The 22,971-nt window shown below is 49.9% G+C and overlaps 1 protein-coding gene across 7 annotated transcripts in view; it reads right to left on the reverse strand.

Annotated features, from left to right (window-relative positions):
* The window catches only part of ZMYND8 (zinc finger MYND-type containing 8), a 143,659-nt gene that overhangs the window by 88,794 nt on the left and 31,894 nt on the right, over nt 1-22,971 (reverse strand). For all 7 annotated transcript variants that reach the window (XM_021718344.1, XM_021718348.1, XM_021718347.1 and 4 more), the window contains one exon: nt 10,152-10,300. In XM_021718344.1, coding sequence (XP_021574019.1) covers nt 10,152-10,300 — 149 coding nt within the window. The remainder of the gene's footprint in view (nt 1-10,151; nt 10,301-22,971) is intronic.

Consider the following 22,971-nt stretch of genomic DNA (forward strand, 5'->3'; position numbering starts at 1 on the left):
CAGCTGTGGTGAGTTATGATGCTGCCACTGCTCTCCCCCAGTCTGGACAACAGGGCGAGACCCCAACTCCAAAAAATAAAATAAAATAAAAAAGCATGGAGAATAGCTCAATAATATCGTATCGCCTGCCCTCAAATCAACCTCATCATATAACCAGCTTCTATTCTGTCCTTCAGTAAAACACAATGGTTTCCTCCATAAAGACCTCACACGCTGGTCAGACGACACATCCTCTTTGTTGACACTAAGAACGGGGACATTTTCTATAGGGTTATTATTGCTACATAGAAACACTGTTAGATTTCTAATGTGGACCTCGCATAGAAACAGTTCTAATCGTTGAGAGAAAAATCCTATTATTTCTAAGTAACATCAGTTTTGGCTGTGCTTGTCTAATACTTTCATGTGACTTTTCTTTTTTCTTTTTCTTTAAGGGCTAGGACCTCCAGGAAAGGGGACAGAGTGGCTGAGATGGCAGCACCCAGACCTTGCTCCTAGTTTTTATTATGAGGTTTTCATGTTCCCAGAATGTCTTGTTGTCCATACTCCTTGATGACGAGCCTCACAGACGCTTACATGGCATGGCTCTGTTCATCAATCTTCCTAAGGCTCGCTACTCTCATTTCTACAAAACAGACAGCTAAGTCTTAGAGGTGTAATGGCTAATTCTTTAGTCGAGTTATCTCCTGTTTCAGGTCAGCTCTTTAGTGGTACACTTGGTTTCCAGGGAGTTATATCATTGCCATGCTACACTTTCCATACTGCACACAGCATCTTCATTTTATCCTGACAACCACCCACAAAGACACTTAGGAAAGACACAATAGATTGACCTTCCCTAATCCAAAAACCGGAAATGTTCCAAAATCCAAACATTTCTGAATGCAACATGACAACACACGTGGAAAAATCCCACCCCTGATCTCATGTGAAGGTCACTTACATTGTTTAAAGTATTGTATAAAATTACCTTCAGGCTATGTGCATGATGTGCATATAAAACAAATGAATTTTGCATTTACACTTTGGTCCCCTCTCCTAATACTTCCTTATGTGTATGTGAATATTCCAAAAAAATTTTTAAATCCAAACTCTAACAATACTTCTGATCCCGACCATTTAGGATAAGGGACACTTAACCTGTACTAGCATTACTTGACAGATGAGAGGACTTCAGTTAAAAGACTCATCTAAGGCCGGACACAGTAGGCTCATGTCTGTAATCCGAACACTTTTGGGAGGCGGAGGCGAGAGGACTGCCTGAGTCCAGAAGTTCAAGTTCAACCTGGGCAATATGGCAAGACCTCTTCTCTACCAAAAATTTAAAAACTAACCGGGCATGGTGGCACGTACCTGTAATTCCCAGGTACTTGGGAGGCTGAGGTGGAAGGACTGCCTGAGACAGCAGGTCAAGGCTGCGCTAAGTTATGATCATCCACCACATTCCAGTCTAGGCGACAAAGTGAGACTCCAACTCAATTTTTAAAAAAGACTGGGCTTGGTAGCTCAGCCTGTAATCCCAACACAAGTGGATTGCCTGAGCCCACGGGTTCAAGACTAGCCCGGGCAACTTGGCAAGACCTCGTCTCTACAAGACATCAAAAATTAGCCAGGCATGGTAGCGCACACCTGTAGTTCCAGCTACTTGGAAAGCTGAGGCGGAAGGATCACCAGAGTCCAGCAGGTCAACACTGGGATGGCCGTGAGTGTGCCACTGCCCTCCAGTCTAGGTGACGGAGTGAGACTCCAACTCAAAAAAAAAGATTTATCTGACCTCACAGTCAGAGCAAGGACTCAAACCTAAGTCTCTCAGAACTCCATCTCTTCCCTGTACCCCACACAAGACAATGTTTGATGAGAAGACATTCTGATGCTTCAATGACACCCTCTAAAGAACATTCTCTGAGACGTAAAATACGGTCTGATCAACATGCAAAGATGGAGGGGAAAAAAACCTGAAAAGTAAGAAGACTACTAAAAACCTAACAGAAGGAGACATGGTCAGCATCCAGATCAGGGGCTGTCAGCCTCAGCACTGGTGGCATCTGGGACCAGAGAGGACGTCCTGCGCTACTCAGGGTGAGCTGGAGCATCCCAGGCTAGATGTCAGTAACACCCCCACACCCATGAGATTGTGACAAACAAAAATATCCCAGACACTGCCCACTGAGAACCACTAATGTCAAATGCCTGCTATCTGCCTACAAAAATGGCTGCTTGAGATTACTATGGCGGATTAAAGAGGAGACAGGAGGAAGAGGACGGGAAGGGGGAACAAACACAGCTAGTTCTTTTTCTTTTCTCAGAACTATTTCTACCCTTAGTGGGGTCCTCTATGAAGCTACTGTGACTCTTGCAAGATAACATTAACCGTAAGTTCAGCGCCCAGTTTCCTTTCAACAAGCTAATAATAGGACAGGAAGAGTCGTTACAATCCAAACGAAACTAGAAGCATAAAAGATGACAGCTCGTCTCCCCAGCAGGCAACTCACGTCCTCTCTGGCTGACAGTAGCTGGGGCACTGATGCTTCAGAATCAAGCTTTCCCTGAGCCGCCATCCCCACCTACCCCCACCTGGTTGGGGGTGGGTGTCCCTGGGAGGATCAGGAGGATCGCTCCATGCTCTTTTCAGGAAAGTTCCTCCTGTCCTGAAGCAGCAAACAGTTGCTGAGAACAAGCTGCCTGGTTAATCTCCTCATCAATCTGATACTTTCCTTATCTGCTGCTTGTAAGTGTTTCCCGCTCCATAAAAACAATCTGATAACAAATATGAAACATTTTTAAAAGGAAGGCAAAGCATTTCAGGTAAAATGAGTTGTGATATTTCTCCCACAAGTATAAGGTGTGTACCAGCCCGAGAGCTAGGGAAACAGGCTGCAACCTGTGCTGTGAAGGGATAATTGCAGGTTATTATGGCATATTGCAGGGGAGCGAATGTTCTTATCTCCCCCCAACCCCCTTCCACAGGCTGGCTTAAGAAGAAAATAGTAAAGGTCTGTCTGTTCACTTCTGGAATACCTTCGTCAACACCAGGAGCAGCAAACTTGTTTCTATAAAGGTTTCTATACAGATGGTTATGTACCTGTCATCCCAGCACTCTGGGAGGCCGAGGTTGGAGAATGGCTTGAACCCAGGAGTTGAGACCAGCCTGGGCAATATGGTGAGACCACACCTCTTTAAAAAAAAAAAAAAACCGGAAAGGATTGCCTGAATCCATGGGTTCAAGACCAGCCTGGGCAATTTGACAAGACCTCATCTCTACAATAATAATAATAATAATAAAGACTAAGATTTGGCATGACTCCTGGTTTCTGGCTTCTGGGATGGGTGATAGATGATGGGACATGTAAGCAAAGGGAGCAAGTTACATTTTGGGAGGGTGTAACAAAGAGTACTTTACAGATTGATAGTTAAAAAAAAAGAATTAGTCAGGCACGGTGGCACAGGTCTGTAGAACCAGCTACTTGGGAGGTTGCAGTGGAAGGATTATCTGAGCCCAGGAGGTTCAAGCTGCCATGAGCTGTGATTGTGCCATTGCCCTCCAGCATGGGCTCCAACTTAAAAAACAAAAGGACAGTAAATACAAATAGTTGAGGCTTCAAAGGCCATGGAGGCTCTATTCCAGCTATTCAACTTTGCCATTGCAATGCAAAAGCACCCCAACAATACAGAAATGAGTGTCACTGTGTGCCAATAAAACTTTATTCACAATAATAGGCTCCAGGCAGCATCTGACTCACAGGCTGTAATTTGCCAACACCTGGTCTACAAGAACCAGAGAATGGGCACCCCGGCTGCATGTGAGCACAGGGCATGTGTATTGCGGCTGGGGAACCACAAACTCAAATTCCCACAGAGATCACGCAGGTATCACATGTGACTGGAAATGACCCTAGCATCAGCTTCTGTTCTCCTGCACGTGCTTAAAGCATGTGTACTGCATGGTATATAAGAAAAACTGCCCAGCCCTAGAGTGGGAGGATGTCCTGGTGCTCAGTCACCAAACGGATGAGACAGCAGTGAGGGGCACAGAGCACTCCTATCTTAAGGGGCACCCCCCTTGGTTCCAACATCTAGGGAGTCAGGCAGACATGTACCCCTCAGGTGGCCTCACCTGGGGGAGAAATTGGCAATCCGTACTGTCCCCTGAACCATCTCAACTGTTAACAAACTGTCCCAGCCAACAAAGGACTTCTGTGAACTGTCCTAGTTTTTTTGTTTGTTTGTTTTTGAGTCAGAGTTTAATCACTCTGTCACCCAGGCTGGAGTACAGTGGAACACTCATGGCCACCCCAGCATTGACCTGCTGGGCTCCAGCGATCCTTTCACCTCAGTCTTCCAAGTAGCCAGAACTACAGGCACATGCTACCAAGCCTGGCTAATTTTTTTATATATTGTAAAGACAAGGTCTCACCAAGTTGCCCAGGCTGGTCTCGAACTCCTGGGTTCAGGCAATCCATTCGCCTCGGCCTCCCAAAGTATTGGGGGATCACAGGCGTGAACCACCACACCCAGCCTGTCTCAGTTTTTAAGACAATGTATGGCCCAACAAAACAAGCCCTAGCCCACCCAAGTATATGCAAACACTCTGTTCTCAGGTGAGGAGAGGCCACATCACTTCCTTGTCTTATTTAATCCTAGGAATACTTGAGGTCATTATGGACTAATCTGCTGGCAGATTATTACTCAGTCCTTTAATGGGGAGTGGGGGCCTCCAAAAAGGATTCTTCGAACTCACAAGTGCAAGAACTAAAGACAAGAGTGGTACGTCTCTTCCCTCATCTACCACAGCATACCCAGAAACCTGATCCTGCTCACAAAGTGCCATGAGCATCCTCCCAGGCATTCTCAAACCTTACCTAAGGGGTAAAACCCCAGCACCAAAGGACATTAAAAATTTGAGGAAAGCCGGGCTCAGTGGCTCAGCCTGCAATCCCGCACCTTTGGGAGGCTGAGGTGAGTGGATCGCCTGAGCCCGCGGGTTCAAGACCCGCCTGAGCAACTTGGCGAGACCTCATCTCAACAATAAAAAAAAATTAGCCGGGCGTGGTAGTGCGCGCCTGTAGTTCCAGCTACTTGGAAGGTTGAGGCAGAAGGATCATTAGAGCCCAGCGAGTTGAGGCTGCGGTGGCCAGGAGTGGCCACTGCACTCCCGTTTGGGGGACAGAGTGAGACTCCAAATCAAAAAAAAAAAAAAAAAAAAAATTGATGATAGACCAGCCTGGGCAACTTGGCAAGACCTCATCTCTACAACATATCAAAAAATTAGCCAGGTGTGGAAGCACACACCTGTAGTTCCGCCTACTTGGAAGGCTGTGGCAAAAGGATCGCCCCAGCCTGGCAGGTCGTCGCTGAGATGGCCATGAGGGTGTCACTGCACTTCAGCCTGGGAAACAAAGTGAGACTCCAACTCAAAAAAAAAGAAAAATTTGATGATAAACCTTAGAATGCTCCCCTTCCCCTCTCCCCCAAAATAAAGTGTGCTAAAGCTCTCCTTAAAACTCCCCTAAAAGTAATGAATTCTCAGCTAGGCGTGGTGGCTCATGCCTATAATCCCAGCACTTTGGGAGGCAGAGGCAAGAAGAATACTGCCTTGGCCCAGGGGTTTGAGACCAGCCTGGGCAAGTTGGCAAGACCTCGTCTCAACAATAAATCAAAAACTTAAGCCGGGCTCGGCGGCTCAGCCTGTAATCTCGCGCCTTTGGGAGGCTAAGGTGAGTGGATTGCCTGAGCCCGTGGGTTCGAGACCCACCTGGGCAGCGAGACCTCATCTCTACAATAAATCAAAAAATCAGCTGGGCATGGTAGTGCATGCCTGTAATTCCGGCTACTTGGAAGGCTGAGGCGGCAGGATCGCCAGAGTCCAGCAGGTCGAGGCTGCGGTGGCCGGGAACGACCACTGCACTCCAGTCTGGGCGACAGAGTGAGACTCCAACTCAAAAAAAAAAGTAGCTGGTTCCAGCTACTTGGAAGGGGAGGCAGAAGGAAGGATTGCCTGAGTCCAGCAGGTCGAGACTGCAGCAGCCTTGAGCGTGCCACTGTACTCCAGCCTGTGCAACAGTGAGACTCCTACTCAAAACAAAAAAAAAGGTTTGGATTTCCAATAGATGAAAAACAGGTGAAACAGGAGCCAAATTTAAAACTCAATCCGAGTCTCTACTTGGTCATAAAAGGTCTCTAACAAAAATGGAAGTAATTTGGCTTTTCTAAGGCCTGAATGGCTTTCTTTCTAAACAATGGAACAGAGAAGAGAAATTAGAGTGAAGAGGAAAGAGGTGCAGAACCATGATATATGCCCAAGTCAAAAGCCAGTGGATATTTACACCCTGAGGCAGGTAAAATGAGCAGAGCAAGAGAGAGACCACAGGGAGGCGCACGGAATACAGAAAACCGGAGGGCATGGGACCAGGTCAGGGGGCAGGTTGGGCTCAGCTCCAGCTGCTGCTAGATTTGGCTTTGTGCTATGATCTGGATGTGTGCAGGTCTCCCCCCCACAAAAGGTATATGTTGAAATCTTAACCCCAAGGTGATGGTATTAGAAAGGTGAGGCCTTTGGGAGGGAATAAGAGCCCTGCTCTCAGGAATGGGATTGGTGCCCTTACCAAAGGAACCCTACAGTTCAGCTACTCAGGAGGCTGAGGCAGGGGAATTACCTGAGGTCAAGAGTTCAAGTTCAGCCAGGACAACATAGCAAGACCCCATCTCTCTCTTGCTCTCTCTCTCTTTTTTTTCTTTGAGTTGGAGTCTCACTCTGTTGCCCAAACTGGAGTGCAGTGGCACGCTCCCAACCACGGTAGCCTCGACCTGCTGGGCTCTAGCGATCCTTCCGCCTCAGCCTTCCAAGTAGCTGGAACTACAGGTGCACACTACCACACCCGGTTAGTTTTTTATTTATTTTAGAGAGGCGGTCTCGCCAAGTTGTCCAGGTGGGCCTCGAACCCTCATGCTCAGGCAATCCTCTCGCCTCGGCCTCCCAAAGTGCTGGGATTACAGACTGAGCCACAGAACCTGGCCTCTTTTTTTTTTTTTAAAGGTCAGGACTCCCAAGAGACCCTCACTCCTTCCATCACATAAGGGCACAGAGAAAAGTCAGCAGTCTGCTAGTCGGAAGAATGCCCTAACCAGAATCCAACCATGCGGAGACCCTGGTGTTGGACTTCCAGTTGCCCAAACTGTGAGAAGTAAATTTCTGTTGCTTGTAAGCGTTTTGTTACAGCTGCCCAGATGGACTAAGCCACTGAGTTTTTATAAGAACCCAGAAATACCAGTTCTTATTTGAAATCTCAGGATCCACATGTTGGTATCTAATAGAAATTACATTATGATGGTAAAACAGCATGTGTGGGCTCAACTTTGCTTTTAATTTCATAATTCCTTTAAAAAGGAAAGAAAGGAGGAAAGGAAGAAAAAAAGAACAGCAGGCCGAGCATGGTGGCTCAAGCCTATATTCCCAGCACTTTAGGAGGACGAGGTAAGAGGATTGCCTGAGTCTGAGGGTTCGAGACCAGCCTGGGGAACATGGTGAGACCTCGTCTCTAAAATAAATCAAAAAATTGGCTGGACGTGGTAGTACATGCCTGTAGTTCCAACTACTTGGAAGACTGAGGTGGAAGGGTCACCTAAGTCCAGCAGGTCGAGGCTGCGGTGGTTGTGAGCATGCCCCTGCAATCCAGCCTGGGCAACAGAGTGAGACTTCAACTCAAAAAAAAAAAAAAAGTCAAGCGTGGTTCTGCATGCCAATAGTCCCAGCTACACAGGAGGCTGAGGCAGAAAGATCTCCTGAGTCCGAGAGGTTGAGGCTGCAACAAGCCATGAACATGCCACCACACTCCAGCCTGGGCAACAGAGTGAGACCCTGACTCAAAAAGAAAAGAAAAGAGCTGGGCTCGGTGGCTCAGCCTGTAATCCTGCGCCTTTGGGAGGCTGAGGTGAGTGGATTGCCTGAGCCCGCGGGTTCGAGACCCGCCTGGGCAATAAGACCTCATCTCTACAATAAATCAAAAAATCAGTCGGGCGTGGTAGCGCATGCCTGTAATTCCGGCTACTTGGAAGGCTGAGGCAGAAGGATCGCCGGAGCCCAACAGGTCGAGGCTGCGGTGGCCGGGAGCGGCCACTGCACTCCAGCCTGGGCGACAGAAGAAAAGAAAAAGAAGAAGGAAAACATTTGCTCTCAGGTCACTATAAGAAGAGTGTTGGTCCAAGAAACTGAATTATTGATTAAATTAAGGTTTGGGGATTATCTGTGGCCTCCTTGTTTCTTAGTCTTTAGTCCTGGCGGTTGGTTCTGAGAGGGCTTCTGGGTGACAGGAATAGGCTGTCACCACTTCAGGCCAGGCAAGCCAACCTAAACTCAAATGTACCTTCTTACTCACTGGAAGACCTTGAGGAGGTAACTTAAGCTCTCCGAATCTGTGTTTTCATCTGTTAAATGGAAACAATTATACCCTTCCTCACAGGGTTGTCATAAACACTAAGATTTGCACAGAAACATGTTTATGACAGTAGGTGACACAGAGCAAATCCTGCTTTTAGTATCATCACCATCAACACGATTGCATGTTTTTATCAAATTCCAATGCCCCTCAAAATGTAGGTGCCACCCATTTCTTCTCCTGCTTTGGGACCCTTAACTCGTTAGGCCTATGCCATCCAACCCAACAAGGGAGCTGCAAGCCACAGGCTGCCAGTTAAATTTAAATGAAATAAAACGAAAGGCTAAGTTCCTCGGCCACACTTGCCACTTCCAAGTAACTCAGAAGTCCCGTGTGGCTTGTGGCTACCAAATTGGACAAGAGCCTTTCTACAGATATTGCTTATTTCATGTGTAGACGGACTGATTATTCTATTTTTACTATTCGTGTCATTTAGCTCAATTACTCTTCACAACAACTCTGTGGAGTTAACAGGAGCAGGCACAGAAGAGGTTAACTTGTCCACAGTCGCCCTGCAGAAGCAGAGCTGGCGTTTTGCTATATAATTTTGAGAGTGAAAATAGATTCGTGCTCAGAAGCACACACCTCTCACAGGCCCGGGCATTTAACCACTGCTAGGTCCCCTCCCGTTTTTAAATCGCGTTTAATTCGACCTTAGATCCCAGGCCCCATTCCACCGCTCAGTAACGCACAAGACGGAGGACTGCATCCCCAGGAATGGCTGCTGAGGACAGGGGGTCTTGGGGGCCCTGGGACACTGTTTCTTTTTTTTCTCTTTTTTTTTTTTTTTTTTTTTTTTTAAAGGTGGAGTCTCACTCTATCGCCCAGGCTAGAGTGAAGTGACACACTCACAGCCATCACAGCCTCGGCCTGCTGGACTCAGGTAATCCTTCCACCTCAATCTTCCAAGCAGCTGGAACTACAGGTCTACAGTACCATGTCTAGCTAATTTTTTTATTCATTGTAGAGATGAGGTCTCGCCAAGTTGCCCAAGCTGGTCTTGAACCCGTGGGCTCCGGCAATCCTCTCACCTCAGCCTCCCAAAGTGCTGGGATTATAGGCATGAGCCACCACGCCCGGCCAGCACCACTCCACTTTTTAAATCAGAAGAGTACCCAGCCTGCATCAGAGAATTTCGAAGCTAGAAGGTTCCTTAGACAAGATCCAAATGGCGAATGGATTTTCCGTATCAAGCTAATTGGTCCTGGCTTCCAGGCGAGGGTGAGGTCTGGGAAAGAGTCCTGTTTCCTGGGATGTGTGCCCAACAGGGAACTACCAGTATCCAGGCGGTGCCTCTTACCCAGATCTAGACCACTCATTTTACAGATGAGAAAACTGAGACCACGAGGGAGCATGCAACCACCTCCAGACAGAGCTGAGCAATCAGTCTCACTGACCCAGCCCAGGATGGGAAAAAGTCCTCAGGCCACCCAGGGGAAACCAACCTAAAAACGTGAGAAAAATTAATCCCAGGGAAAATCCCAAACCCTCAAGAACAATACCCTCCTCTAGCCTGGGCCTCTGCCCTCTTCCCAAAAAAGATCTGCAAACCCACTGGAAAGTTCCACATGGGTCCCTCAGAGCTGCCTTTCTGATCCTACGCAAACGACAGCCAGGGCAAAGCAGCGCTTGTACATGTCTAGGAAAACCCGGGGAGCCTCAGCTGCCCACTGGCCTCTGTCCCGCCTGTGTAGACGCCGTTCCCAGGGGCGCCTTTACCTGTTCCTTGCTGTTATTGTTCAATAAGCCAGGTTTCTTTTTCTTTTTAATGGGGCTTGTTGATGTGTCCTGCGGCGAGTGGCCATTAGAAGAATGAGGAGGGCTGGGGAACTTTCTTTTCTGGGCTGTTCTCTCTGTAGAGCCAGGATCTGAAAGAGACACAGAACCACACGTTTGAAAGCAGTCGGGAGGCTGGGAGGGGCGTGAAGGACAGCGTGCATTCTCTCCCCTAACTCCCCACACCATGTTAGTGTTCTCCTCCTAGAATAAACGTGCTCCCCTCTTCGCTGTCTATCTCAGAGGTCAGACGATCTCTCTTCAACCTACATAACATTTTTGTAAGAACTTAATTTGTTGCCAAAATACAAAAATCAGGAAACTTCACATAATAACCTAGATTTCTGGCTTCTCTTAAAAAATCAGATCAGGGTCAGGCACTGAGGCAAACACCTGTAATCTCAGCACCTTGGGAGGCCAAGGAGGAGGACTGCTTGAGCCCAGGAGTTTGAGACCAGAGAGAGGATCTGTCGCTATAAAAACAAAAAGAAGAAGAAGAAGAATTGCTATTATTATTATTATTATTATTATTGTGATAAAGCAGAATTTATTGAGAGAACAGAACAGTTCCCGCAGTAGGAAGGGACCCAAGGGGGTTGCCCAAGAATAAATATTATTAAAAAAAAAAAAAAAAAAAGAATCAGGATCTGCAGGCCTCATGGCAGTAGATACAGCTGAAAAACAGCCACCACTTTAAGATGGAAATGTGCCCTCCATTTTGCCACAACCACCACCCTTCTCTACTGTGTCCCTGTGGACAAGGCCATGGCCAAGTTGCCAAGAGTTGTCACACAGGTACCAAAACAGAAAACCTTAAAACACAGACCAAGAAGGCCCCACGCTTCAAGGAAACAAAAACACACATACTTCACTGGGAAAGAAAACATTATTTATTCGTGTTTATCAGGCTAACAAATTGTAACTGTTCTAAAAGAAACATACCCTGCCCACCAGAAAGTTCTCAAGGCCCTTCCCTGGTAGGCCCCCAACAGAGGCCTCCTCCAGAGACACAGATTGAATTGCATTCTTGCTGACTGGCACCTGGAAAATGCCAGCCCCACTCTTGCCCACCCACCCCAGGCCTGCATCTCCTAGAATCTCATTTAGACACATGGACACTTCTACCACTCTTCACCTGTAGGGACTTCACTCCGGTCCATGCCCGAGGGTGGTCCCATTGGCTTAGGGACGACGTGAGGGCACGGCCTGGCACGCCTCGTCCTGAGGAAGGAAGACTCCAGACGCTAGACAGGAGAGAACTCCGCCATGAACATGGAGGACGGAATGGGGTGTGAAATCTGGGAAGATGACTATCCTCAAAGACATTCCTGCCCCAGCGCTACCCCGCAGGCAAGTCCCAGCATGCAGGCTGCGCAGAGCATCTGTCTCTCCGTCCATAGAAGAGCTGCTGACGAGGGTTAACGCGTCCAGTGTGGCATAGTAGAGGCCTCCTGATGGTTTCCTTTCAGTGATAAGGGAGAGTATCTTCCAGAAGGCTCACAAAGGAAGAGGACGATGGGGTCCCAAAACCCGGCGCCCAGGAAAGAACCCTCTGGCGCCCTGACAGCCTTCAGGAAAATCCTGAACAAACATTCAAGGTGCTGCTTGGAGACCTGGTCCTGCATGGAACTTAAATGCTTTCACAGGCACCTGGAGGGTGAACAGACCCCACAGTTAGGGATCATCCTGGATCAGCCCAAGGGAGGCCCGGGAGCCCCAAGAGTTGGCCCGGAGGTGTACACAGCAGCTAGTTCGCAAGAAATTCACAAAAAAGGTGTACCTCGTACGGGCACGTTCCCCCAGAGAAACCTCTCATTCCCAGAGGGGCCCTCACCCGACCCACCAACAAGGGTGAAGACTCTCACTTGGTCCAAATGGCCTTTGACCCAGCAGTCTCCTAGAAACACAGTCACAGGGAAGTCAAGCATGGGCGAGGCGATAATTCACCTTGCCCTGCGAGCTCTACCTAAGACCGGAAACAACAGATGTCTACAAACAGAGAACTGTCAAATAATACATTAATTACACTCATACCAGAGTATTCTGCTGCCACTAAGAGCATGCTATAGGTCAGGCAAGGTGGCTCGTGACTGTAATCCCTGCACATTGGGAGACCGAGGCAGGAGGATCGCTTGACCCTAGCCTAGGAGTTCAAAACCAGCCTAGGCAATATAGAGACGTTGTCTCTACCAAAAAAAAAAAAAAAAATCAAAACAATTAGCCAAGTATGATGGTACATGTCTACAGTTCCAGCTACTCAGGAGGCTGAAGCAGAAGGATTGCCTGAGCCCAGGAGGTAGAGACTGTGGTGAGCTGTGATCACACCACTGCACTCCAGTCTCTGAATGATAGAGACCTTGACTCAAATTTAAAAAAACATTCTACAGATTCAGTGGCAGGGAAGTAGAGCACGGGCAAGAAGATTTAGTTTGTACTGTGTGCTCTGCCTAAGAGTGAAAAAAAGCACCTACAAACAGAGGACTGGCCGGAAAATGTATTATCGTCATTCCACAGAATATTCTGCAGCCCTAACAAGCTCCAAGCTTCTGTTTCAAGTTAAAAAAGCGATGTGTGTGTCACACCTTTAATGAACCAACACACCTCCCAAAAAAGCTGCAGCATACGCATCAGCATTTGCACAGATCTAGAATATTCCTGGTTGAACACAAAAGTGTGACCACAGCTCTACCTGGGGATGGCGGTTGCCTCAGGAGGGGAAGTGGGGGGGGGCGGTGGCAGGGGAAAAAAATTGTTTTTTTCTTTTTGAGTCGGAGTCTCACTCTGTCACCCAGGCTGGAGCGCAATGACACGCTCACGACCACTGCAGCCTCGACCTGCTGGGCTCAGGCGATCCTTCCACCTCAGCCTTTCAAGAAACTGGAACCACAGGCATGTGCCACCACACCCGGCTAATTTTTCTTGATTTATTGTAGAGATGAGGCCTCGCCAAGTTGCCCAGGCTGGTCTAGAACCCATGGGCTCAGGCAGTCCTCTCACCTTGGCCTCCCAAAGTGCTAGGATTATAGGCGTGTGTCACTGCACCTGGCTTGGTTTTTTTTGTTGTTTTTTGCTTTGTTTTGGTTTGTTTTGTTTTTGAGTCAGAGTCTCCATCTGCTGCCCAGGCTGGAGTGCAGTGGCACGCTCACAACCATCGCAGCCTCAACCTGCTGGGCTTAGGCGATCCTTCGGCTTCAGCCTCCCAAGTAGCTGGAACTACAGGCGCGTGCCACCACGCCTGGCTAATTTTTTTATTTATTGTAAAGACGAGGTCTTACCAAGTTTCCCAGGCTGTTCTTGAACCCCAGGGCTCAGGCAGTCCTCTCATCTCTGCCTCCCAAAGTGACAGGTATAAGTCACTGCACTTGATGAGATGGATTATTTTTTAACATATACTACCCTTGTGTGTATTTATCATGTGTCTGGATAACATTATTGAAATTAGGAAAATTTAAAATGAAGTATTTAGAAGGTTAAGTAATTGTCACCAAAAAAAGCAGCAGGTGCAACCCTAAAGTCAGTCAGCAAATGAGAGGTCTGACTCCAGATAAAAAATGTGTCACCAGCTGAGCTTGGTGGCTCAGCCTGTAATCCCAGCACTTTGGGAGGCCGAGGCAAGTGGATTGCCTGAACCCGCGGGTTCTAGACCCACCCAGGCAACTTGGTGAGACCTCATCTCTACAATAAACCAAAAATTAGCCGGACGTGGTAGCATGCGCCTGGAGTTCCGGCTACTTGAAAGGCTGAGACAGAAGGATCGCCAGGGCCCAGCAGGCCGAGGATGTGGTGGCCAGGAGTGTGCCACTGTACTCCAGTCTGGGCGACAGAGTGAGATACCAACTCAAAAAAAAATGTATTACCAGATGAGTCAAGTTGAGGGTGGATGCCATGAGCTTGTGGACTTCAGGAAGGATTTTGGGGTCTGTTGTATACGGACCTGGTAAACCCCAATAAAGCTGCTCAAGTTTCACAGTAGAGGGGATTCATAAAGGTATTTTGGAGGCGCAAATGAAAGCAATCAGGCAGAGGTGTTGGTTTTGTGTATTTAGTTTGTGAGTAGGTTTTTTGGGTTTTTTCTTTTTAATAGAGACAGGATCTTGCTCTGTCACCCAGGTTGGAGCCCAGCAGCAAGATCATAGCTCACAGTAACCTCAAACTTCTAGGCTCAAGCAATCCTCCTGCCTCAGCCTGGCTAATGTTTTGTAGGGGTTTGTTTCCTTCCTTCCTTCCTTCCTTCCTTCCTTCCTCCCTTCCTTCCTCCCTCCCTCCCTCCCTTCCTTCCTTAGACAGGATCTCCCTAGATTTTTTAGGCTGATCTCAAACTCTGGGCTCAAGCAGTCCCTTCGCCTCCACCTCCCATAAAGGGTGAAGCAGTCCCTTCGCCTCCACCTCCATTTGCTCTGGAATCCACCTCTCAGATGGTGGCAGGGAATCGGAAGAGTTGGTGCACGAGTGTAGAACAGGATTCTCTAGTCTTGAGAACTCAGACCCAGGCCCTTGGCAAGACCTCATCTCTACAATGGATCAAAAAAATTAGCAGTGTGGTGGTACACACTTGTGGTTCCAGCTACTTGGAAGGCTGAGGCAGAAGGATCACCTGAGCCCAGCAGGTCAGGGTGGCTATGACCATGAGGGTGCCACTGCACCCCAGCCTGGGCGACAGAGGGAGACCCTGACTCCAAAAAAAAAAAAAAAACCAGAGTCTGAAGGCCCTGAATCTTGAAATTTAAAAAATCAGAGTCAGAAAGCCCTGAATTCCATCTTGAAATTTAAAATTCTTTACTTTAATGGAAAAGAAAATACTAGAAATTAAAACACTGGGGCATGGTGGCTCACACCTGTAATCCCAGCACTTTGGGAGGTAAAGATGAGAGGATTGTCTGAGCCCAGGGGTTAGAGACCAGCCTGAGCAACTTGGCCAGACCTCATCTCTACAATAAAATAAAATAATTAATTAAAATAAGACACTGGTGGCCGGGCTGGGTGGCTCAGCCTGTAATCCCAACACTTTGGGAGGCCGAGGTGAGTGGATTGCCTGAGCCCATATGTTCAAGACCAACCCGGGCAACTTGGCAAGACCTCATCTCTACAATAAATAAAAAATTAGCCGGGCGTGGTAGCACGCACCTGTAATTCTGGCTACTCAGAAGACTGAGGCAGAAGGATCGCTGGAGCCCAACAGGTTGAGGCACCAGTGGCCGGGAACGTTCCACTCCGCTCCAGTTTGGGTGATGGAGTGAGACTCTAATTCAAAATAAAAATTAAAAAATAAGACACCGGTCACCACTTCAGAGCTGGCAAGGGAGTTTTACCCAAGACTACAAAGACTTTTACAAAAGGTGGAAACTGAAATCCTGCCAGGGAAGTGGAGAGTCTAGACCAAGGTTGCAAACACCTAAGGGGGTTCCAAACATCCTCGTCTCAGCAAAACATTAAAAACCCCAATCCTGTTCGCTGTTACAAACACACCGATTCCCCCTGGAGTTAATAAGAGTTCAGTGCTGTATCCAAGGGGTAGAAATTTAATAGGTTGCAAACAACAGGCACATCCATCAACAGCAGCGGCTTTCAATGAAGGCTCTTAGGGAGAGAAATTGGGAAATGCTGGCTGGATTCAGTGTCCTTCAGAGATAGGAGATAGCAGGGCAGTGTGATGACTTAAATGCCCCCACTCCCGCGGGGGTGAGGTTTCTGGCGAGGAGAGACAGGTGGGCGTAGCTACCACGGCTGTGGCAACCAAGCTGACACAAGGGCCTTTTCCAGAAAGCTGAGTCGATCTTTTTTTCCTTCTCTTTAATCATTTAATTCTGACGAGGATGAATTGCTAATCGCATTTCGTCTATAAACTTGGAGCAATGACAACCATCACCTTAGACTGAATCACTGAGAAACGGTTCACCCTTGATCTTAAAGAGGGTTCTGCTGCCTTCTATGCAGAAATAAGACCTGTAGTTCTACTAGGTTAGCTCAGTGGCAAGCCACCAAAGACAAATGTGGCCCCGAAGGAGTTAACCCGGGCAGGGGAGGAGTGCAGCCTTGTGGAAGGGGACAGAGCAATGACTCAGGGATAACAGCTTGGCAGGGAGCAGAAAGCAGCAGAATTCCTCCCTCCTTGTGACATTTCACTGAAATCTTAATAATATGGGAAGGTCTCCTGGGTGTTAAGAGCCAGGCATGTGATGAGATCCTTCCCACACCTGTGTCTTGTGAACCACCAGAAATGACCCACTCAGCGCTTCCCAGGTGTCCTCTGATTCAAGGGGTGCCTTGCTTCAAGATTAGCCAGGCTCTTGGTCGTCCTGAGTCGCCATTATTAGCAGCTAAGTCGTTTTTTTTTTTTTTTGAGTTGGAGTCTCAATCTGTCGCCCAGACTGGAGTGCAGTGGACGCTCCCAGCCACCGCTCCCAGCCACCGCAGCCTTGACCCGCTGGGTTCTGGGGATCCCTCCGCCTCAGCCTTCCAAGTAGCTGGAACTTCAGGCGTGTGCTACCGCACCCAGCTGATTTTTGATTTATTGTAGAGATGAGGTCTCGCCAGTTGCCCAGGCGGGTCTCGAACCCGTGGGCTCAGGCATTCCACTCACCTCAGCCTCCCAAAGGCACGGGATTACAGGCTGAGCCACCGAGCCCGGCTAAGCGTTTCTTTTATTACATGCAAGGGACTAGGCACTGTTGGAAATGTTTGTCCTGTATGGTTCCCTGACCTGAGGTCACACGGTCAGACCAGCAGGCCCAGGCTGCCAGCCACTGCACCACACAGCTTTGCTCCAGGAAGGGCCTGGGGCCTCAGCTCTGCAGCAAGGGCATGTCCTGGTTTAGGGCCTTTGGTTGAAGAGGGTGCTCTCATTTTGCCTTTTTTTCCCCCTCAACTGCAGACAGAGACACGGGGGCGGGATGGTCCAACAAAGAGTTCCAGGAACTTGGAGGAGGTGGACAGTCACACGGGTCACTCACGATGGCACCCTCTCTCAAAGGCAGGTCCCAGGAAACACACTTCCCTCCCAATCTTCAAAGGATGGCATCAGAACCTACCCTGGGCGACACACAGGCTGGGGGGCCTCCACAGCCATCTCCCCTCCCCCTTTCCAAGCGCCATCCAGGCCTCCCAGCTGGGCCACACCAGGTGTCCCCCACCCCCATCCCACCCACATCCGGCGCCTGAGTCACAGCTTGCCTTTCTCCAGGGACAAGGAAATGACACACCATTACAGGGAATGGTCTCCTCCCTCTAGGGAAAGGACTGCAGCTGAGAAGCCAGGCGCTTCATGTGTTTTTGTGGGTGTTAAATTTCCTTAATGCTGTCGACAGCAAGCCTGCTGGACCTGAGTGAGAAGGCAGGCGTGGCAGGTCACCCTACACAGAAGTCGAGGAGCACGCTCTGATGGACAGTGTTGCAAGCGACAGAGGCCGAATGCCACAGTGGTGGGGATTCGGCTCTCTGGCATGGAACTGCATGTGGAACTCAGCTCTGCTGCCCCCAACGCAGGGTGGCCTTCCAAAAGCTACTTAAGACCAGGCACAGTGGCTCACGCCTGTAATCCTAGCACATTGGGAGCCCACGGGTTCGAGACCAGCCTGGGCAACATGGTGAGACTTCATCTCTACAATAAATCAAAAAATTAGCCAGGTGGCCAGGAGTGTGCCACTCCACTCCAGCCTGGGTGACGGAATGAGACTCCGACTCAAAAATAAAAAAATAAAAAGTGACCTAACCTCTCTGTGCCTCTGTTCCTCTTTAAGATGGAGATAAACCAGGCTCGGTGGCTCAGCCTTTAATCCCGCGCTTTGGGAGGCTGAGGTGAGTGAACTGCCTGAGCCCCGGGTTCGAGACCCGTCTGGGCAACTTGGCGAGACCTCATCTCTACAATAAATCAAAAAATCAGCCGGGCGTGGTAGTGCGCGCCTATAGTTCCAGCTGCTTGGAAGGCTGAGGCGGAAGGATCGCCAGAGCCCAGCAGGTCGAAGCTGAGGTGGCCGGGAGTGGCCACTGCACTACAGTGTGAGCGACAGAGTCAGACTCCAACTCAAAAAAAAAAAAAAAAAGACGGAGATAACAGCACTTCATGGAATTATTGAAGGATTCAATGAGTTCATTCATGGAAAGCTTTTAGCCTAAAACTCGGCACCCAACCCAGGGGAACTTTTTTTTAACCGACAATTACCCCTCCTCCTTTTCTTCCTTCTCTTCCTCCGCTTCCGCCCCTCCTCCTACTGCTGCTCCACTCCAAAAGAAGTGCTTGCGTTCTCAGAGCATGTTACATCAGTTCCACAAGTTCAAAGTGATGGGAAACACCAGCCCGGATAATAGGGAGCCCGGATGCAGCCCGGGACAGGATTCCCACATTTCCATCAGACTGTGAAGACGCCAGGCCTCCTTCAGTAACTGCAAAGGCTGGTCAGAAGCAGCAGCTCTTCCCCGCCATCGCCAGGTCCCTCCACGGCCGCTTCAAACACGACCACATGAGGCTGCTCCCCCCCAGCAGCAGCTGGGGTAATCATTTCAAAGCCTTCTGCAAAGATGCCAAGCAGGTACCTAGGCGGCCTTAGGCCCTCCCCAGCCAGTCATTACATCATAAAAACACAAAAGGCCGGAATTTCCTCCTGACAAGACAGCAGAAAGAAGAAAGGGGTGCAGATGGGGGTAGGGAGGGGGCAGCATCTTCCTTGCAGCAGAGAAGGCCTAAGGCACGAGGAACAGGAAGTGAAAACAGCTCGCAAAAGGGTCATTTGCCTAAACGCTGAACATCCCCCAACAGAACCTAGAGGACCAGGGCTGCACCCTGGCTGATGAGGGCCTGCCAGAGCTAGGGGGCTGAGCACCCCTGCTCTGGGGAGGCTGCCTTGGTCGGAGGGAGCTGTCCTGGGTAAGGCTGTGCTTCTAAAGGATCCCCACATGTGAATGGAAACGTCTCACATCCAGGACCAGGAAAAGGAGGGCTGGGGTGGAGACAAGACCGGGGGCATGAAAGGGTCACTCTCAGCATGGGGGAAATGTCGTGTCACCAGGAATCCCTCGTACCCTGGCGGCAGGGCCAGCCAGGCACGGGCACTGCGAGGAGGGGGCACTCACCTGCCATGGAGAAGGCGCGGCTGCTCAGAGGGACCAGCCTCTCTTTTTCTAAAGAGAACAGAGGCTCACACACAGCTGACATTCCAGCTTCCGGATCCTCAGCGGCCTCTCCCAGGGGGAGGAGGAAGAAGCAGAGAGGACAGGCTAACAGTCACTGCTCACCAGGCCAGCCCTGGGCCTGTGCGCTGGAGCCGCCCGACGGGGCAAGGACACTGTCGCCTCTTTGCCATCAGGCAGTCTGAGGCTCTGCAGCATGCCTCCATGTCGCCAGGCTCTCGGCTCTGATTTATCACCCTTGACAGGGGCCAGGCTGGCTCCAGAGTCTTCAGTGCACAGCATGGAAGAGCCATATATTTATCTCATCGGGTTGTGAACACCCACGAGGAGTCGCGGTTGCTCTGCGGAGCCAAGTGCCAGTGTCAGAGGGGAGCTGGGGAAGGGCTGGCCAGTGTGCACGCCGAAGGTGTTTTTAATTTTTTAGTAATTGTTTCAGATTCTCTTCTGCGCCTCTCGTGGAGATGAGAAAGCCCATCTTTTATGCTCAAGGTGTAATCCTTCCCACTAGACTGGAGGCCTCCTCCACCCCCTCTCAATAACGCAGAAGTGGTGATTAAAGAGCACATTCATATGTAAAAGGAGAACTTCCAAACTCGCCTGGCAGGACAGAAATTGCTTCAATCTAGGGGAAGGAGGCTGATTTACAAGTGAATTCCGTGTTTAGCCCTCAGCACTGAGAGGGATGGTTAGGCGGCCCTTTCTCCGGCTCGGCTGGGATGGGGCCCTCTGGAGGGAACCACAACATCGCAGCATAATTTCCTGGCTCAAGAACGCCGAGCTCTTTCAGACTGCACAGGGGCAGGGCCCGGCTCCCCCAGGAAGCGCTGTCCCCCGCCCAGTGCCCCCACCGTGGGCAAAACCGGCCAGACCACCTCAAGGAAAAGGTGGGGGAACCGGCTGCCCCTGGCCGGTGGCTGAGACGCGAACGCATTATTCATCCAGGCTGTGAGGAAGCGCCAGGGCGGGCCATGCACATGCCCCAGCCCTGGCCTGGCTCGGGTTCTGGAAAGCTCAGGTGCTGCTGGCTTGCAGGCCGCGGCGGGGACTCGCAGCGTCAGAGGGCCAGTTCGGGAGCAAAAAGACGACTTTGTGCCAGTGGGCTGAGAGAAGAAAAGGGCAGTGAAGAAGGGGACTGATGGCGAAGAGGTGTTGCTGCTGGCCAAGCCCCGTTCCCCTCCCGCCCTGGGCAGGCCAACCTCTCTCAAAGTCACCTAGTGATATGCCAAGGAAGAGGGCCAGGTCTTCTACTGTCGCCTCATCAAGTTCACTGGGGAAGAGCTGAGACCCCACATGTCACCCAAATGAGCCTGGCCAGAAAGATGCATTGCATCACTCGGGTGTCCGGGTAGTGACTCTAAGGATGTGTCCTGTGGCCTCCAGGCTCAGGAGTGCACAGAAGGGTGGACAAGGGTAGCCACAGGGGCAGGCCTTGGAGAAGTCATTGGAGAAGTCAAAGACAGGAAGCAACATCCGTGCCCACCAACGGGGACTAGGGGGTGCAAAACATGACGCAGCCATGAAACGGAATCCAGAAGGAAGAGCACCTGGACAGCTGGCATGGAACAAAGCCCAAGTGAAACAAGGCAAGACACAAGCAGGGTGGAGGCCGGGCGCCGGGGCTCATGCCTGTATAGCCCAACACTTTGGGAGGCTGAGGCGAGAGGATTGCCTGAGTCCAGGGGTTCGAAACCAGCCTGGGCAACTTGGTGAGATCTCGTCTCTACAACAAATTAAAAAATTAGCCGGGTGCCATGGCCCACGCCTGCAGTTCCAGCTACTTGGAAGGCTGAGGCGGAAGGATCACCTGAGTCCAGCAGGTTGAGGCTGTGATGGCCATGAGCATGCCATTGCACTCCTGCCAGGGTGTGAGTGAGACTCCAACACAAGAATAAGAAAAAAAAAAACCACTGAACTCCAGAATTCTTTGTGAAGTTTACATAATTAATTATTTACGATAATTTTAAGCTGCTGTGGGGGAAATGGATGATGATAACCTTTATAGAGCACTCACTATATGCCAGATACTGTGGCAACCAGGGACATGCTGTATCCTCAGGCCCAGCACATAGTAGGAGCCCGGTACATGCCTCCAGTTTCGATCAGGTGCTGCTTTTAAGGTGCCCGGTACATGCCTCCAGCTTCAATCAGGTGCTGCTTTTAGAACAATGTAAAGCAGCAGTTTTCATTCAGGTCCTTCAGGGGACAGTTGGCAATGTCTGGGAACATTCTGGTTGTCACAAAGAGAGGAGTTGCCACCGGCATGAGTGGGTAGAGACCAGGGATGCCGCAAGACATCGTACAAGATAGCCAAGAACAATCAGGCCCCAAACATCAACGGCGCCAAGGTTGAGAAGTCCTGGTGTCAACAACTTCCAGGTAGCCCTAGCTGTACATGCGTGCATGCGCCACCCACAAAGGCGTTGTACTCATTCAGAAGGAAAATGACTCCTCAGATTTCACCTGGCAGCCCTGACTTCAGACTTCAGAGAGGAAAAAACAATGGGACCAGTCGGTCAACAAAAGTTATGAAGCAGCTTAGACCTCTGAGCTAGCAGGAGACTGCCCCCATGGGAGGGCAGCCAGAAACAAGGAGCAGTACTAACAGTCACCTTTTGTGGCGCACTGGGCATCTGGAGGGCACTGTTTGATAACTCCCACCCAGTCCTACAGGGAGGTGGGTTCTGAGGTTCCTCGTTGGGTGGACAAAGACACTAAGGTCACCAGGCCTAGAAGTACAGAATGACGGGTGGATGGAAAACCTAAGCAGGAGAGACACCAGCAGCCTGTGAATTCGTATGGGGAGGGGTGGCCAGGGATATGGGTCTCTACTTCCTTTCCCAACCGGGCTCATGCGGTGGCTCATAGCTATCACTTACTGGGAACCTACTCTACCAATCCTGGAAGAACCCCAGGAGGCTGGGATGGTCTTTCCTACCCATTTTATGGGTGAGGCTTGGCCCACACAGTCATGATGTGCTCAAAGGCACGCCAGTCAACGCAGCCCCTCTCTGAGTTCCACACCAAAGCCCTTCACCGCCAACAGGCCCACTGCCTCCTCCAGGGCTGTGATTGCCACCTGGTATTTCTCCAGCACAAAGGGCATTGCCTGGTGTTGGCTGACGTCAACACAGCACTGTTGTTCAACGTGTGGGTGTTGGGGCTAGACTGCTAAATCTGAATCCAAGCGCTGCCAGCTGTGTGGGGCCTTGGGGAAGTGACTTGACCTCTCTGTGCCTTATTCAGCTCCAACTTGTGGAACTTCGTAAAGGAAGAGCCAGGACAGGGAAAAGATATGAGCCTGGAAGTCGCCAACCAGTCTCCCTACCGCTTATTGTATCTTCACCACAACTGTCCCCAGACTGCCTCTTCCTGGCCTGTTTCTGAAAAAGGCTCACTGATGACAAATGCAAAATTTCCCGGTGAATCCTCTTAGGCTGTCGTGGGTTCATCCGAGTCAGGCCCAAAACCCTGGCCCTACTCTTCCTGACTGACCTTCCAGGCATTCCCCAAATGCACTCTCCTCCCCACTCAAATGAGGGTGGTCAGAGAGAATTCCTGGCCCACACAGCTGTGTGGTCTTAGACGGGTCACTTCACCTCTCTGAGCCTTAGAGACCTGGTTATCCCCAAAATTTAAAAAG

The sequence above is a fragment of the Carlito syrichta genome, unplaced genomic scaffold (genome assembly GCF_000164805.1).
Source record: "Carlito syrichta isolate Samal-C Ts95f unplaced genomic scaffold, Tarsius_syrichta-2.0.1 Scaffold312118, whole genome shotgun sequence".
NCBI classification, from domain to species: Eukaryota; Metazoa; Chordata; class Mammalia; order Primates; family Tarsiidae; genus Carlito; species Carlito syrichta.